The following is a 17635-nucleotide window of genomic DNA, read 5'->3' as shown; positions in this document are numbered from 1 at the left end:
CAAACAATAAAAAGTTATCTTGTGCAGTAACTGAGGCTCTTTGAGAGGTGTGTCCCTATGGGTACTCTACAACCTGCCCTTCTCCCCTCTACTTCGGAGTTCTTAATATGGGGCTCTGCGGTAGAGAAGGAACTGAGGGGGGGTTGCCTACGCTGCGCTAGAAAGCCTCGAGGCAGACCACAAGGGAGGGAGAGCGCATGTGCGGGCTGAACAGACCTAAAATCTCCAATTAGAGCCGCAGGGTCACAGATACACCTGCAGTGGAGCACCCTTAGGGGGACACATCTTGAAGAACCATCATTACTGCAGAAGGTGAGTAACTTTCTCTTTCTACAGTCTCTGGGCTGCAGTAGTGACTACCGACCTCAGCTTGCAGACCTACTGACTTGCTCCTCCCTTAGCCACACATTCACCTGTCTCAGAGACCACCACCGTGGAGCAGTGCCCCATGGAATCTATGGTATGAGGAGTCCTTCTGGTCTGGTTTCCTATGGCCTGCTCTGAGTGCAGTTGTTACGATTGCTCCTTGTACTGCACAGACGCCAGGTTCAGGGCCTGGCTGTTGCTGAGCACTGTGCAAACACATATTAAAGGACAGTCCCTGCCCCCAAAAGCTTACAATCTCAATTAAGACAGGAAGTAACAAGTGCATGTAGCAGACAACTGGAGGGGAGGGAGGATCAGGGTAACCATGCTAGGAACATGTGACAGCCACCAGGTTTCCAGTCATCTTTCCTCTCCTCTCCCCCACCACAAATGAATACTCCCAGAAACATTAAGGACATCATTGATTCCTGCTGGCCACCTGCCTAGCTACTCTCAGTTGGAAACATATTGTACATTTCACAGCAGGAGAGGGTTTCACTGCTTTTTGGGTCTTACATGCCCATGGCAGGGGGACAGGTTAACTAATGCTCATGGGACAAATAAGATTCAGTTCAAATAAGCACCCAGATGGATCCTTAACCAGACTTTGAGTCTGCAAAACTTGGGGTTCCAGCAAGAACGGCCTTTCGTGTGGCATTTTGGCATTTCTGCCTGTACTCTCAGGTGGAAGCAGGCCATCCTGAGGTGTGTGAAAATGAAAAATAAGAAATAAAACAGAGGAATGATACATGCAAACCTCCTTGCTTGGCGTTAGGTTTAATCACACATTGCATGAAGGCTTAGCTCACTTTTTATTGTAAAACTGAACCAGTTTGCACATTCCTGGCTCTTGTTGTTTGTCAGAGATACAGTGCACATAACTGCCCGGGCACTGCAAAGCTAACTCAACTTGCACATGCTCTACTTTAAGCATAAGGGTTGTCTCACTGGAGTCTCAGTGGGACTACTCACATGCTTCCAGTTAAGCACATGCTCAAGTTCTCTAATGTTCTCCCTTTGGGAGCACTAGTCAGCAAACTAAGAAGAAATGGAATCTGCTGTTGAGACTGCCCCTGACGAAAAGTGACTGATTAGATGGAGATCATGGTCTGAGAGAGTTTAGATAGAAAAACAAGCATTACTGTGACCTAGGCACCTGATTTATTTTATTTCCTACAGACTTTCGACCTGTTTGCTATGAGGAACCCCAGCACTGGTGCTCAGTTGCCTACTATGAACTCAACAACCGAGTAGGGGAGACTTTCCAGGCTTCTTCTCGGAGTATTCTTATAGATGGATTCACGGATCCTTCAAATAACAGGAACCGATTCTGTCTTGGACTGCTCTCTAATGTCAACAGGAATTCTACTATAGAAAACACCAGGCGACACATAGGAAAAGGTAAGAGCAAATTTCCTCTTATTGGTAAGGAACAGAACTTGGAAGAACGTCCATGGTCTAGAACTAGAAAAGTCTGTCTGTCCATTGTATCTGTCTATCTACCTAACAAACACGAATGTAAAGCCACCTGCTCGGCTTCTTTCTGAAGCAGTAGATGAGGCATTGGCTCTTTACTGGGAAGAGGGTAGCTTTTTACACAGATTATTTACTTGGCCTACATGGAACCCATAATTAAAAACAAAACTTTGCTCTAACTTAGAAGTATGTGTTTTCATTTGTATTTATCAGAACTTCTGGCAACTGAGAATATTGCCATTGAAATGTCACTAAAAAAATAATTATTGGTCCCTGGCTGCTGGTTTTTCTATCACCAGAAAGCAGGTGGAGACAGACAACATGCTAACTAACTGAGCTATAAATTTAGATAGCACTGCTAAAGTTTCCTCTGTTGCTTTTTTTTCTCTTGTTAAGGAAACCAGTTCAATCTGATTCTGTGTTTCTGGGAACTTTTACCAGTTAAATCTAAGAGAAATATAAGGTTCTTTTTCAAGTGATTGCCCACATGTATTCCACTTCCAGTGAAGTGCACATGTGTTCCATTCACACAAGACTGAATTCTTTTGGCCAGCAGTGTCCATTGGGGCCATGCCTGCACTCTGTATGCCCTCGTGTCCCCCTCCTGAGGCCAGAAAGAGCAGAGCAGGTCCAGCCGTCCATCAGTTCCTTCTGATCGCCTGTGACAGTAAGACCAAACCCCTGCAGTGTCCGCTTCACTGTGCATTGTGTGACTTTGCCTACTCATGTATATAAATTAATTGTAGATAACGTCATTAGTCTAGTTGTCATTTTTCTCTTACACCTGCTAGCTTTAAAACATATATATATAATTTTTTTTTTTAGTGTCCTTAGAGGCTTCTCTGGTATCAAGATTTAACTGCTGTAGCTGAAACAAAATCCCTGGAGTTCAAAACTTGCCCCTCCTGTGATGCAACTATTCTACTCAATGATGAGCATTTTAGGTGTCTTTTTGCCTTGAAGAGGGGCACATCCCCATCAGATTCTCAATCTGCCCACCCCTTCTCCAAGAAGACACAGAAGGCTGCTCCTTGCTGCAGCTCATCTCTGTTAGCAAGTTCCAAATTGGGTAAAGCTTGCCCAGTTGCCAGTATTTAGTGGAAACTTCTAGTCTGTGGCAGCCAGGTTGCTGGTCATCTCTTTGATCTGTCATGTCTTTCCTCCCTGGGAGCTTGGCATCGGGACATCCTAGCTTGCCTGGAGTTTTTGCAGTTGTTGCTCCAACAGAGATTTGACAGCCCTCAGCCCTTTCTGGGAATCCTCCAGATGCTGCTCTAATTTGTTTTGTGAAGCTTCCAGGTCTTGTTTTAAATTCCTTTGAGAAAACTCCAGCTCTGGTTGTATGTCTTGTTTAAAATCCCACTGGTCATTTTTGATTCTGCAAGCACCTCCTTTATTTGTTCTGTCTTGGTTCAACAGGAATCCAGCTCGCAGTCTCTTTCTCTCTCCTTGGAAACTGGATGCCGCTCTTGGCATCAGTGTGGCCCCTTTTCAACCCGAGCGGCTAGTCACATTTATGGGACCCTGAGGATGTTCCAGCTGGAAGTAGAAGTTGATGGATTCTGATATTCTCTTTGATGCAGTCTTGTTTATTTACTAGGAATGTACAAAGTCCTCCTTCTCCGAATGCAGGAGGAACCCAGAACAAAAGGAGCAGTTTCTTAGTTTACAGATCCAAGCCTCTTTAGTCAACAGCCCCAAAAAATCTCTCTAGCTTTTTCCAGGGTCACATGGTGTTCATAGGCTACTGCTTGGCCTTCTTGCTTTTTTGCCTCTCTCTCTCTGTTCCTGTCTTTTTCAGTCTTGTATCGCTTCTGCCATTCCGCTCCCTCCCCCATACACACCTACCCAAAACAATACTCAGCCAAAAGCTTTTGGGTGGATTCACACTCACCTACAGTCCTCAGCTTAAACCTCTCCAATGCATCATCAGTGATCTACAACCCATCCTGGACAATGATCCCTCACTTTCACAGACCTTGGGAGGCAGGCCAGTCCTCGCTCACAGACAACCTGCCGACCTTAAGCATATTCTCACCAGCAACCACACACCGCACCATAACAACTCTAACTCAGGAACCAATCCATGCAACAAACCTCGATGCCAACTCTGCCCACATATCTACACCAACAACACCATCACAGGACCTAACCAGATCAGCTACAACATCACCAGTTCATTCACCTGCACGTCCACCAATGTTATATATGCCATCATGTGCCAGCAATGCCCCTCTGCTATGTACATTGGCCAAACTGGACAGTCACTACGTAAAAGGATAAATGGACACAAGTCAGATATCAGGAATGGCAATATTCAAAAACCTGTAGGAGAACACTTCAACCTCCTTGGCCACACAATAGCAGATGTAAAGGTAGCCATCTTACAGCAAAAAAACTTCAGGACCAGACTCCAAAGAGAAACTGCTGAGCTTCAGTTCATTTGCAAATTTGACACCATCAGATCAGGATTAAACAAAGACTGTGAATGGCTAGCCAACTACAGAAGCAGTTTCTCCTCCCTTGGTGTTCACACTTCAACTGCTAGCAGAGGACCTCACCCTCCCTGATTGAAATAACCTCGTTATCTCCAGACTGATTCTTGCCAGCATATTTATACCTGCCCCTGGAAATTTCCATTACATGCATCCGACGAAGTGGGCATTCACCCACGAAAGCTTATGCTCCAAAACATCTGTTAGTCTTAAAGGTGCCACAGGACTCTGTTGCTTTTTACACTCTCCTTGTATCTTAGATGGGGATTTATGCTCATAGGCATGTTAATTGAAGGGTGAGTTCACACCTATCAGTCTCAATGGGGGTTTAACTCAACCCACAATAAGGTTTCACCCAGCTCATAACAATATCTTCCTGCCACTTCTGTGACCATCAAATGGATCACCAGTTTTAATCTTCTCAAAATAAAACAAAGCATGGAGTTTTGGATTTCCTTCTCCCTCTTCATAGACCACTGCTTTCTTTTTTGTTACTTCTCTCTCTGAGGGGATCAGAGTAATTGGGACATTTTAACCAAGGCTATGTCTACACTACCACTTTTGGCATAGTTACTGCCACTCTTGGAGGTGGTTTTATTATGTTGATGGGAGAGCTCTCTCCCACAGACATAGAGCAGCTACACAAGTGATCTTACAGCGGCACAGCTGCAGCGATACAGTGTAGACATGGCCTAAGGCTCAGTTAAAACAGGCTCCTACCGTCTACGGAAATCAACAAAAGTTAGAAGCCTAAATGCCTTTGTGGATTTGAGCCTAATGATCTTCTGTTCTGTGATTGGTCCTCTTCCTTGTTCACACAACCTTGAATCAGCACTTGCTATGAAATGATTGAAGATCAGACTGGAAACCAGGAACTCCTGAATTCTGTTCCTGTCTCTGCCACTAAGTCACTTGGATGAATTGCTGAAACTCTGTGTCTTGGTTTCCCCTCCGTAAAGCTGAAATAATAATACTTATCTAATTGACATTAGTTGTCTGAGGATTAAGTAGTTAGAGTCCGAATGTCACTTAGAAGATCTAAAACAATTTATGGGTAATGATGTTGACATTTATAAAAAAAATAGTGGAGATATCCTATCTCCTAGAACTGGAAGGGACCTTGAAAGGTCATCGAGTCCAGCCCCCTGCCTTCACTAGCAGGACCAAGTACTGATTTTTGCCCCAGATCCCTAAGTGGCCCCCTCAAGGACTGAACTCACAACCCTGGGTTTAGCAGGCCAATGCTCAAACCACTGAGCTATCCCTCCCCCCATTTAGTCTTATAAAAGTTGTGATATAGGTCACTGATGCATTGGCAGGCCAATGGCAGAAACGGAAGAAATGTGAACAAATTTGGCCCTGCCACAGAAAAATAAGCAACCCATCTCTACTACAAGTGTTTCCAGGAGAATTCTAGCCTTTTAAATAATGTCTCCTTTCCTGATTGGGATCCAGAATAATCAATAAACATACATGCCCCTGTTGGTATAATCCTAAATGCCTCTATTGCAGTCTGCATTTAAAAAGCAAACAAACTCTGAAGCGTTCAGTTATGGATTTCCCCCTTCCATTGGAATGGCTTCTGTTGGAGGACATAAAACAGCCAAATTGAACCGGACTATTCCCTGCTGAAGATACACTCAAGATTTTTCAGGTTGTAATTTATTTAGTTGCAGTAGTAAGTCTTGGTCAGAAGTTTTCATTCAGTAATGATCAGCTAAACTACATTTCCTTTTTTTTTTTTTTTTTTTTTAAATGAGAGTCTAACAGAATACAACTCTCAATGGCCCTACCCAGTTCCCAATCTCAAAACAATATTTTAATTGTCTCTAGTCCAGTCTTGAGACTGAATGATTGAATATGGTAAAGGCCTAAGCCAAGTAACAAATCTGATATGCTTGGTACAAAAAACAGCAAATCTGAAGGCCAAATGCAGGGATGCCGTTCCTCAGCCTCCCACCTTTCTACGTACATCTCTACCCCGATATAACGCGACCCGATATAACACGAATTTGGATATAACGCGGTAAAGCTGTGCTCCAGGGGAGCGGGACTGCACACTCCGGCGGATCAAAGCAAGTTCAATATAACGCGGTTTCACCTATAATGCGGGGGTAAGATTTTTTGGCTCCCGAGGACAGTGTTATATCGGGGTAGAGGTGTATTGTCCTTTGGAACAGTTAAGATGTTGTGATGCTTCGTGAAACCCCAAATAGTTAATATTTCTTTTTGAACAGTGGAAATGAGTCGTCCAGTTCCAGTTTATCTAAAAATGAAGACAAAGACTGTATAAGAACATACGCTAGTAGTGTGTTGTAGATCCATAAACAACAATTGCTAGGCCTCTCACGGTTAAGATTCTCATTTGAGGCAGCTAGTTCCTATGAGTTTCTGCCCAAAGGGGAAGAGAGGAAATGATCTCCAGAGCAGGAAGAAAATGTGGTAAACACTAATGGTTCTCATCTGTTCAGATTTGAAGATCTGTCTGTGTTGATAAAAAATCCTAGAACCTTACATTAGGAATCTACTCAAAGGAAGAAAGCTAATTGCCCACGGAGGATCCTGATCCAGCCGAGACTCTTAATTTCTCTGCATTTCCCTATTCATCCAACTTGAAAGGAAAATGCCCAGAAGGAGGGGAAATGCCCTGAGCACAGGACTGTAGGACAGGTCCAATGATTCATAGTTCCTAAAGCATGTCAGATAGACAGATGAAAGCTGTTGAAATGGATACAACTATCTCTTCTGTTAACAGAAAAAACAGTGAGTAAACAAGATTAGGTCACTAGGATAAGTGTATGTAATAGAATTGTCATCCAGTGTACCAGCATGAAACTGTTTCCTGGAAATACCACATCAAAGCAAGTAATAATCCAGAGCACAGTGCAATTATCTGCTAGAAATTGGTCCAATTTCAGCAGTCAGACTTCAAAGACAGACATGAGGCTTCTGATCTGTTTACTTTGTAGTACCGAAAAGACCTGGAGGATTCTAGGGTGCCAGATCTCAGGGAGCTGAAGAGATGAACGAAATCCCATAAAAGCATGGGAACTCCTGATTTGGGGATTCTGGAAGTGAGTGCAGCTGACTGGCTGTCATTGAAAGTGCTTGTCTCCAGTGAATGCATACTGGAGAAATGGAAATACTTACTGGCATTTTAGTTTCATTATATTCATGGGTTTTTTTAAAAATCCCCAAAAATAAAATACTGTCACCTAAATGTTCAGAAGTGACTTATGAGTTTGGTTGTCTTTCATGTTGGATGCTCAGTTTGAGATACCTTTAAAGGGATTTGATTTTCAGAGGGTGGGTGCTCTGCATTTTCTGAAAATCAGGTCCTTTAAGTTGTCTCAAGTTGGGCACCCAAAATTACTAGCATCTGCTGAAAATTTAAGCCACAGTGAATATTTCTATTCCCAGTTTTCTCTTCCTGCCCCGAGGCTGGTCAGTGGCAGTGTTCTCGCTCTGTCTGCCTATATCACATACTTCTATTGCCCTGTCACTGTAGTGTCTGAGCAGCTCACTATTATTACATGTATTTATCCGCACAACACCCCTGTTGTTCCCACTTTACAGATGGACAAAAAAAAGAGGCACAGAGGCTTGTCTTCATTGCAACAGGTAGCTCCACAGTTACTACACTTGAGATAGCTTAGCTTGAGTGAGAGCAGCCACACTGAGCTAGAGATTAACTCTAGCTAGTGCCTGTGCAACATTAATTTGGCTTCCTTATGCATGTGCGTTATGATACAGTCTTTAATTACGTGATCATATAGTGTGTTTTCCACAGAACCCATCTCATTCAATGCACAGGCTGGACCTGCTCTGGAAATGAATCAGGGCTGTGTAGTGAAGGCAACTGTTGTCTGTGTGACTCCTGCTTCATTTATTGCCAAAGTTGGAAGGTGTGTGGTGAATGAGGCAGGGGACTACAGGAAAAGAAAGCATGGTCTCATGTTGAAGGCAGTTGAATGCTGCCCTGAAAAATTGGATTCTGCCTCTGCCCCAGTGCTCCTGTGTGATGTTTGAACTCATAAAGTTCTATATAATACTAAGTAGGGCTGTCAAGCGATAAAAAAAATAAATCATGATTAATCGCGCGATTAAAAAAATTAATCACTCGATTAAAAATAGAATATCATTTATTTAAATATTTTTGGATATTTTCTACATGTTCAAATATATTGATTTCAATTACAACATATAATACAAAGTGTACAGTGCTCACTTTATTACTTTTATTACAAATATTTGCACTATAAAAAAAAAAGAAATAGTATTTTTCAATTCGCCTAATACAAGTACTGTAGTGCAATCTCTTTATCATGAAAGTTGAACTTACAAATGTAGAATTATGTACAAAAAATAACTGCACTCAAAAATAAAACAATGTAAAACTTTAGAGCCTGCAAGTCCACTCAGTCTTACTTCTTGTCCAGTAACCCTTGTGTTGCCAGGGGCCTGTGAGCAAGGGGGCATGGCCTCCCTTGGAGACTGATGGGGAAGGACAGACATGCAGTCCTACATTCAGGTACCAGCCCATTATTACTCCATCCATGTAATTACTGTATCTCACCCTAATGGTAGTTACTGTAAACTCACAAATTTCCTATACAGAATAATAAAATATTGCTACTGATACATATAAACATCTGCATACATACACTTTAAATATAACATATTATCATGCACAGAACAAACCTTTCAGTGATTTATGTCACAATTCTATTCCATACAAAAAAACTACATCAAAAGAACATTATTAAGGTTGCAAATTCAAGCATACTACAAAGTCAGGAAATGCCAGAATTAAGGTTGCCTGCGGAGTCTTAATTTCCTCCCCTGCACTCCCAATGCACACTTGTTATGCCTCATTCAGTACACAGAATGGATGGTGCTCTCTTACTGAGCAGCCATTCAACAGGTCGTTTTATCCTCATTGTTCAATGTGTGGTCCCTGCCTTTTTTACACTACTCAAACCCTGCTACAAAGACAACAGTATTAATTTCCTCATGCGTTTTCCACTCATTGCTACAGCATCTGAGTGTTTAAAAAATATTAATTAATTAACTAATTTTCCCAACACTCTGAGAGATGAGGGAGTATCACTTCCACCTTACAGATGGGGAACCGAAGCACAGACAGTATTCACTAATTTTGAGTGCCCCAGTCTCTGAGGCCCTGGCCCTCTAAGCAGGGCCAGGCAGCAAGTAGTCCAGGGCTCTGGCCTCAGGCAGGGCAGAGAAACGAGTGGTCTAACAAGCTCAGTTCCTCAGGCAGGGCAGAGCAATACGCAATCTAGGGCTCAGGCCTGCAAACAGGTTAGAGCACCAGTCTAGGGGCTCAGGCCTTCAGGCAGGGTGGAGCACCAAAGAGTCTTGACATCCTAGCTCTGGTAAACAGCAGACAAACGCAGGCTTCTTGGCCTAAAGTGGGGAGGCTGCCACGCTGGGGTGGGGTTGGCAGTAGGGGGGCCCCAGGCCCACCCTACTCCACCGGGTTCCAGCCCAGGGCCTTAACATTGGCAGGCCTTAACATGGTTCCGTCAATGGGTCGCGGTGATCCAGCGAAACATGCTGACCTGGATTCAGGCAACAACACAACTGGATTATAGTCAGCTGTCCCTGGGCTACTTGCCTTCACTGTGTACCTGGGTCTTGGGGTTGTCCTCAGTCTCCCCAGAATATGTCGCCAGCAACAGTCCCAGCAGCTCCTCGGCATCCTAGTTGGCTGGCAGCTCTGGTGATCCTGGTGAGTTAGCACAGTTGAGGTCCTCTTCAGGCTCCCGTTCTAGCAGCAGGTGGGAGGCATCTGTCTCCTTTGGTGGCTCTAGCCCCACTGAGCTTCAGAGCCCGCCCTTTATACTTCCTGTCCCACCCCTCTGCTTCCAGCAGGGTGGGCGTGGATGTCCTGGCTCCATGGACCAAGGTGTGGACGGGGATTCCTTCCCATTAGTCTCCGAGGGAGGCCACGCCCCCTTGCTACACTGTACAGAAGTAAAGTAGCCAAAGCATAAAGCCCTGATATAATATGTGTCAAGGATTACAGAGAAATAACTTGTGGTTTTGTCCTTTCAAGGTGTCCATCTCTATTATGTTGGTGGCGAGGTGTATGCAGAATGCGTGAGTGACAGCAGCATTTTTGTACAGAGCCGCAACTGTAACTATCAGCATGGCTTCCACCCAGCCACTGTCTGCAAGATCCCCAGCGGCTGCAGCCTCAAGATTTTCAACAACCAGCTCTTTGCCCAGTTGCTCGCCCAGTCAGTCAACCATGGCTTTGAGGTGGTGTATGAGCTGACCAAGATGTGCACTATCCGAATGAGCTTTGTTAAAGTAAGGATTCCTTTTCTTCTGTTGCCTTTCTGGAAAGAAAAGGGAAATCTCAGGGATTAGTTAACTGTGTTGATCTTTTCCAATAGAGTTTTGTCTAGCCACCAACATAAAAAAATGCATAAATGCTACTAAACAATTCACAGTCTGTAGTTGCTGTAGAATGAAAGTGATGGGGCCTAGCTGTGAGGTGCTGAACACCTTCAGTTTTCATTGAACTTGATAGGAATTGATGGTGTTCCACACATTTCTGATCTCTCGCCGCAAGGAACGAAGAGAATCTCTTCAAAGCTGTTCATCCATCCCAGCCATGTTCAGCTAATGAGTTAGCAGCTCCTTGTGATCAATAGTATTGAAGACAACTGCCCACTGACTTGAGGAGACTGTTGACCACTGAAACTATTGCTTTTCTGGGCCATGGCCTGGTCTCAAGCCAGACTAACTGCTCTCCAGAAACTTGGAACGTATCAGATTCTGCTAGAGTTGATTTTTCTACTGTCTTCTCAATGCCCTTTCCCAGCAAGAGGAGACTAAGGCCAGATTTTCACATCTAGGTACCCAGAGTCAGACTCCATAATCTGTATTTATGCACCTAGATAAAGGTGGGATGATTTTCAGAGTGCCCATCATTCCCATTCAATATCCTTTGGAGTTGGGGTTGCTCAGCACCTCTGAAAACCAGCCCACTGTTGTTTAGGTGCAGAGTTCGAAGCCTGACTTTAGGTGCCCAGGTTTGGAAATATCGACCTAAGTGAAAAATGGCAACGCTTAGGAGCAAGGGATAGAATACAGAACTTTTTGAGCTCTGCCGGCAGCTTGCCCTCTCATTTACAATTATAGTTTATAACCTCACAGGCCCATCCATCTCCCATTAGCTTGTCCTGACTAAGGCCATGTCTACACTACGCAGCTTTTAGTGACACAGCTGTGTTGATACAGCCGTGTCGCTAAAAGTCGGGCAGTGTAGCTGCTGTTTGTCGGTTCTTTTGCCAGCAAAATACTTTAACACCTCTGTTAAAGTTTAACACCTCTGAACGACAAAAGTTTTGTCGTTCAATTACCAGTGTAAGACATAGCCTAAGAGGAGCCTGGTGACTTTCAGGTGGTTGAACAAACCTCTCCCAGTGCCTCTCGAGCTTATGATTGCAGTTCTGGGAGAAAGCTAACCACAGAGGACTGGAAGTTTTTCTCTGCACTTCTTCAGCTCTGGAAGACTCCCCCAGTCTAGTGGATCTTGTTTGTAATAACTGACAGGTCTTTGCAGCTTTATACAAGAAGTGGTGCTGTCCAAATGACTGCAGTAAGCTGACTGTATTTATGCCAGAGGGGATGGGGCTTTGGGGCCAAGAATCAGGACTGATATGCCTAGAATGAATATCAGCAGGGTCAAACCCCCCCCCCCCCCCCTTGCAAAGTGTCTAAACAGCTTTCTGAGTGCACACCTTTCCTATAAAACCTTAAGGACCAAAGTCCTATCTGCATTTTGTGGACATTAAAAATTCCCTGGCCCTTTTTTCCTAAGGCAAAGTCTCCCAAACCATGACCTGCACTGTTCTGCTATGCTCCAGTTTGGAAAGGAATTGAAGTCTTGTACAACTCAAGTATTAGTAGCGAAAACAGTGTTCTTTGTTAGTGGAAGACATGAATGGGCCTGTTTGTTCAGGAAGTGCACGCAACACTTTCATTATCTCAGTAACTCGCTGGCGCTCTCTTTGATGTGTTATCTGGAATCAAACCTGAGTGGCAGGGAATGCTGTTGTGTTTTCATGCTGAACCAGACTGCTCCCATGTTATCATCTTGCGTTGTTGAAACAATTGTAAACACTATATCACCCTTTTGGCTCCCTATCATCAATGTGTGAGAGGTCCATTTCCAATCTTTTCAAACCTCATTGCTCCTTTTTATTTGTTCCTTGGAAAACTGCTTTGGGAGTCCTCTTATGGTCATTTTGGCAGCAAAACCTTGTCCTCTCCTCCACTGGGGACGGAGGGTGCAAGAAGCCACTTTCTGTCCCTTCTTCCCCCAGTGCACCCATGCAGCAGCTGGTTAGGATTACAACTGTAATAATACTAAGAACTTAACGAATGCTTTTCATCTGTAGATGGCGATGTTCTTTACAAAGGTGGGTATCATTTTCCCTGTTGCAGATGGGGAAACTGAGGCACAGAGAGGTTAAATGAGACCTCTACAATCACACAGCTTGTCAGTATCAGGAACAGGAATCAGGTCTTCTGACTCCCAGTTTGGTTCACTTCCTCTTGGACTACACTGCCTGAGGCCGCAGTACTAAGGAGAGGACCTGGAAAACACACTTACTGTGGTGCTCCACAGCTTGAAGGGACTGCATAGCTTGCTCATCTGGGGCATGGCCAAGCCCCAGGCTCCCTTCACGTAGGCTGCTGTTGACAGAACCTGCTGGGAGGGGCCTGTGCTGCTCCTACTTGGAGCCGCCAGTATGGACTTCTGCTGAGTTCATTGCCTCCAAACCCCTGAGCCATTTGCTCTATGCTGGCAAGCTGGCTCTTGGACCCTCCACTTAGTCACTGCCATCCCCATCGCAATCATATGGCAGTCAACAAGGCGAGGATTTTGCCCGTAGTTTTGATTTCACTCCCTTTCTAATCACTTCGGAGAGCTTCTCCGTCTGCTTAAGCTTCCAGCTTCATTTTAGTACTGGGAGCCAAGAATGCCAGCTGCAGCCCAGGGCAGCCCGTTCATAAGCAGCAGTGGAGTTGGAGTAACTTTCTTTGATAGAAACACAAGCAGAAGTCACAGTTCCTTGCCATTTTAGTCACGGTGGGTTTGAGTGTGCAGCATGAATAGTAACAAACCCATGAAAGAGCCTGAGAATGTGTTCAAGCTGCCACTAGAGGGAGCTGTCCAGCCACCTAAACATTTGGCTTACTGCAATGTAAGTCACTGTTCCATGCACCAAACTGGTCTGGTGTACACAAACTTTGATTTCCCCCTCCCTCCCCCCCCAGATTGGCAGTACTGCCAATAAAGTGAGGGGCTTAGGCACTTCTGACATTTGTTCTACTGTCTATGCACTTTCTGATGAAAAAAGAGTACAGAACACACCAGTATTACAGATCCAGGAGATCCGGTAGATAAACTGGGGCCAATGTAAAGAAAAAGAGTTTTTATGAAAACTTTTCCAGAACTTTAATGTAAACTGACTTCACTGCAGCCCAGAATGACACTAATTGATTAAAAGGAGCCTGTTTGAGGGGCCCCAAAGCTTACTCTTCTCCCTGTAAAAATTCCACCATATTAAAGTAAATGTCTCTTTGGTGATGACAAACCTATTAGCCCTCCAGATCAACAGCAACATAGATAAACCTCAGCATCTTTGCTCAGTGACCCACTAAAAGTGCCTGCTCCTGCCAAACCCACTCATGCTGACTAATATCTTAGTTTGTGCTTAGTCCTACTGATATTGGAGTTCTGTTCCTGACTCTGACATTGCCCAGAAGTGTGACTTTGAGCTAGTCTTGTAATCTCTCAAGCCACTTAACTCAGTGAAATCAGCACAGTAAGGTACTACATAGCCCCACTAGGTGTGGTAGAATTGGGCCTTCTGTGTTTGGGCTGAAATTAGGCATAGTAGCTCCACTAGATTTCATACTGAACATTGTGGTTTATTTTATGCAGCACAATAAGAACTCAGTTCTGCACCCATTGAAACAGACTTGCTAGTTGTCCTGGTTGCTCCAGGACTCCAGTGCATTATTAACTCCATCACACTCTCTTGGGGGTCTCTCAAACCCCAGCCAGAGTCCTGGGCAGCTGGCAGAGTGGACTCCTGCTACAGGATCCACGGTGGAGAACTGTTGAGAAGCCTGAGGCTTCTTGTATATCCTGTCTCCCTGCGGTGGGGTCTGTGAGAGCCAGGCACAGAGAGGAACGGAGAGAAGGTGTGTGTATGCCCCATATGCCTTATCTTAAGGTGAGGGTGTAGTTGATGGAGGAGACAGAGGGAAATAAGAAATGAGGGACATGGGAAGATTGAAGACCCAAAGTGAGAATGGTGGAGCAGGAGATGAAGGGATGATAAGATAGGGAAAGGGAACATACACAAATGGGTGAAGAAATGTTCCCCTCCCTAGAGGAGACTCAAAGAGAGGTGGAACCCCTCTACTCCCCATTAGAAGAAAGGCATGGGGAGAGAAACCCGTTGCCTCAAAAACCCAGAATGAGAAAGCTATGGAGCCTCCCCATAAGGGACAATTGCAGGTCAGAATCACCAGAAGAGGAAAGGGGTTGATGGAGGATGGAAAAGCCTATAAATAAACTAAGTGTAAATTAGAAGAGGCTCATGGGGCCTTGTAGGAGTCTCAGTATTCTGTCTGAACCACAGACTTTTAGATAATCGTGTCACCAATAATCTTAAATTCACTGAAATGCACAGACAGCTCTGGCCCTTAAGGCTCCCCACTTGTTGGAGAAGTTGTCCCTAGGAAAATGTATTAAATGCTGGCAACTTAGTTGACGTCGCTGGCCACTTTCCCACTGGCTGCAATGAAGCCGGGCCTTTAGTGGTGGAATTACAATGAAAAAGAAACTCACCTTTTGATCCTTTGGTATTTTTGTAGGGCTGGGGAGCGGAGTATCATCGCCAGGACGTTACAAGCACTCCTTGCTGGATTGAGATTCATCTGCACGGACCATTGCAATGGCTGGATAAGGTGCTCACACAGATGGGCTCACCTCATAACCCCATCTCCTCAGTCTCTTAAGAATCATCTCTAGTATTACCTATAGGATGGATGCTATTGCAGGCAGTGGCTTATAGAATCTCCAATTAAAAGAAGTTTCTATATGTAGATGTAAATATATATACATAGTCTACTATCCCTATTTTTTTCATGGTATGTTTTGTCATTTCTAGTTAACATGATGCTAGTATGACAAGGTTAGATTTCAGGGTTAGCATGTCTGTTCTCATATGAAATAAACCAGATCCCTGCAAAGAGCTAAACATTTCCTGTGAGCATCTTCACTTCCCACCCAAGTCTTCGAGAGGTGAGAATACTCAGCACGCCATATGGATTAAGAACCCTCAGCTGCAGAGAACCAACACCAAGCTGTGCACCACTTAAATCCATTTTAAATTCTGTGGGCTTAAGCAGGACCAAAGTGGCCTGCAGGATTTGTGCAGAGGGTGAATTGCAGCTGGTGAGTTAAAGGAATAAACAGCAGTTCCAGTCTGCCTCCCTATTTGTGACATTCCGCAGGGTACAATCTGGACTGTTGAACAGCTGTGTCCCCTCATTTCTCAACCTGGCGTTGCCTTTTACACTGCTTTGCTGTGAGAACAACCACTCCTGGCCTGTTCAAACACAGCCTCGAGCATGCAAAATCACTCCCAGCTGAAAGATATGAGTGTTCTAGCCAGTCACTCCTGAATTATATTAGAGTGACACCAGCAAATTCTCAGTCCCAAACTTGTCCCCAGAAATGTGCGGCTTGTACTGCCCAGCACCTTCCTGGACAATACAAGTTCATAGAAAGTCCGTCATTTCATTAATAGAAAATGATATGCACAAGCACTGTTATCTCAAACGGAGGTTCCCAAACACTTCAGTCCAAACACACTGGTTTAGATAAAACTAGTTTATTAACTACAGAAAGATAGATTTTAAGTGATTACGAGTAATGAGGTATAAAAGTCAGAATTGGTTACAAAGAAATAAAAGGTAAAATGCAAACTAACACCTAACTTATCAAGCTGAGTGAATTCAAAGCAAAGGTTTTTCTCACCACATGCTTTTACTGGCTGAACTCCTTCAGTCAGGCCCGCTCCCCCCATTCAGTGTTTCTTCAGGTGTCATTAACGCCATGAGCAGATGGAAAGGGAGGAGAGAGGTGATTTCTGTCCTCTGTTCCTCATTTTTATATCTTTTCCTCCTCTTAGAGAATCATCTCCAGCTGGGGTTCAGGTGGCAGCAAATCTGTCTCCCAAGATGAAAATTTATTGCTCACACCCTTCTTCCTGCCAAAGAATGGCTGTTTACCCAGGTGATTGTCCAATTGATTTTGTTGACACCTGGCAGAGGCGTCCATTTTCCTTTTGTGTCTGAGGAACTGGTTTGGGCTGCTTCCCCAGAATTGGAATATGCCATATAAGATTCCACTGTTCGATGTTACTAACTTTACATACAATGTTGCCAGACATATTCTATCAGGACGGTAATGATCAGCGAGTTATGAGTTTTCAAACAATACCTCACAAGGCATACTTTGTACAAGATTTATCATAGTTTTGTAAAAGTGGTGAACATACGAGTACAGTCTATCACACTATTGCAAAGCATTATGGGCTAGATCCTATGAGGAGCTTAGTTTTCCACATCTACCCTTGATTTCAGTGGGAGCTGCTGGCTCACAGGAGGTGTTCAGCCCTTCATTGTCAGAGCATCCTGGGCTAACCCAAGTAGTCAGATACTGCTGACACAGTAGTGTATGGTACTGTTGCACTGAAAAACAAGAACAATTTCATTTAAACAAAACCAAAATCTATGCATATATGTATATATATATTTAAAAATGAGTTAACTTCCACTGCTTTTTGCAAGATAAAAATAAATAAATACTTATCTGGCATGTAAACTTCATCCTCTCCACTGAGCAGTATTGATGTATTTTGTTTTTAAATTAGAACTATCTGTAGTTAGACTATTGTGCTGCTATCCATGGTACGTCTAAAAGGGACTTGGACTGTGAGTCACAAAAGGGAAGTGAAGTGTAAATTGTGGAATTACATAACTAGCTTATCATTCCCTTTGAGAGAGCCTCTGTACTGGGTACATGGCAGAGTTGGGAGCAGCAAACATACAAGGGTGGGAGTGGGATTGAGTCGGATACATTTACTGTATTGATCGTGCCTTGCTTCAGGGATTGATTCTGGGCCGCTGATTATTCAGGGGTTCAGCAGATGATGCTCTCAGCCAGTCTCAGGGGG

General features: G+C 44.1%; 1 protein-coding gene across 3 annotated transcripts in view; it reads left to right on the top strand.

Annotated features, from left to right (window-relative positions):
* LOC113406777 (mothers against decapentaplegic homolog 9) overlaps positions 1 to 16147 on the top strand; it is a 41069-nt gene extending 24922 nt beyond the window's left edge. For 2 of the 3 annotated variants that reach the window (XM_026653454.1, XM_026653453.1), the window contains 3 exons: positions 1546 to 1767; positions 10417 to 10673; positions 15267 to 16147. In XM_026653454.1, coding sequence (XP_026509239.1) covers positions 1546 to 1767; positions 10417 to 10673; positions 15267 to 15410 — 623 coding nt within the window. In that variant the 3' untranslated portion in view covers positions 15411 to 16147. The remainder of the gene's footprint in view (positions 1 to 1545; positions 1768 to 10416; positions 10674 to 15266) is intronic. The other variant, XM_026653452.1, reaches the window with a different exon arrangement.
* Positions 16148 to 17635: the final 1488 nt, after the last annotated feature.

Source organism: Terrapene carolina, unplaced genomic scaffold (genome assembly GCF_002925995.2).
Source record: "Terrapene carolina triunguis isolate 2854851 unplaced genomic scaffold, T_m_triunguis-2.0 Scaffold139, whole genome shotgun sequence".
Taxonomy (NCBI): Eukaryota; Metazoa; Chordata; order Testudines; family Emydidae; genus Terrapene; species Terrapene triunguis.
The sequence above is the reverse complement of the archived record's forward strand: the minus strand, read 5'-3'. Positions and strand labels throughout refer to the sequence as shown.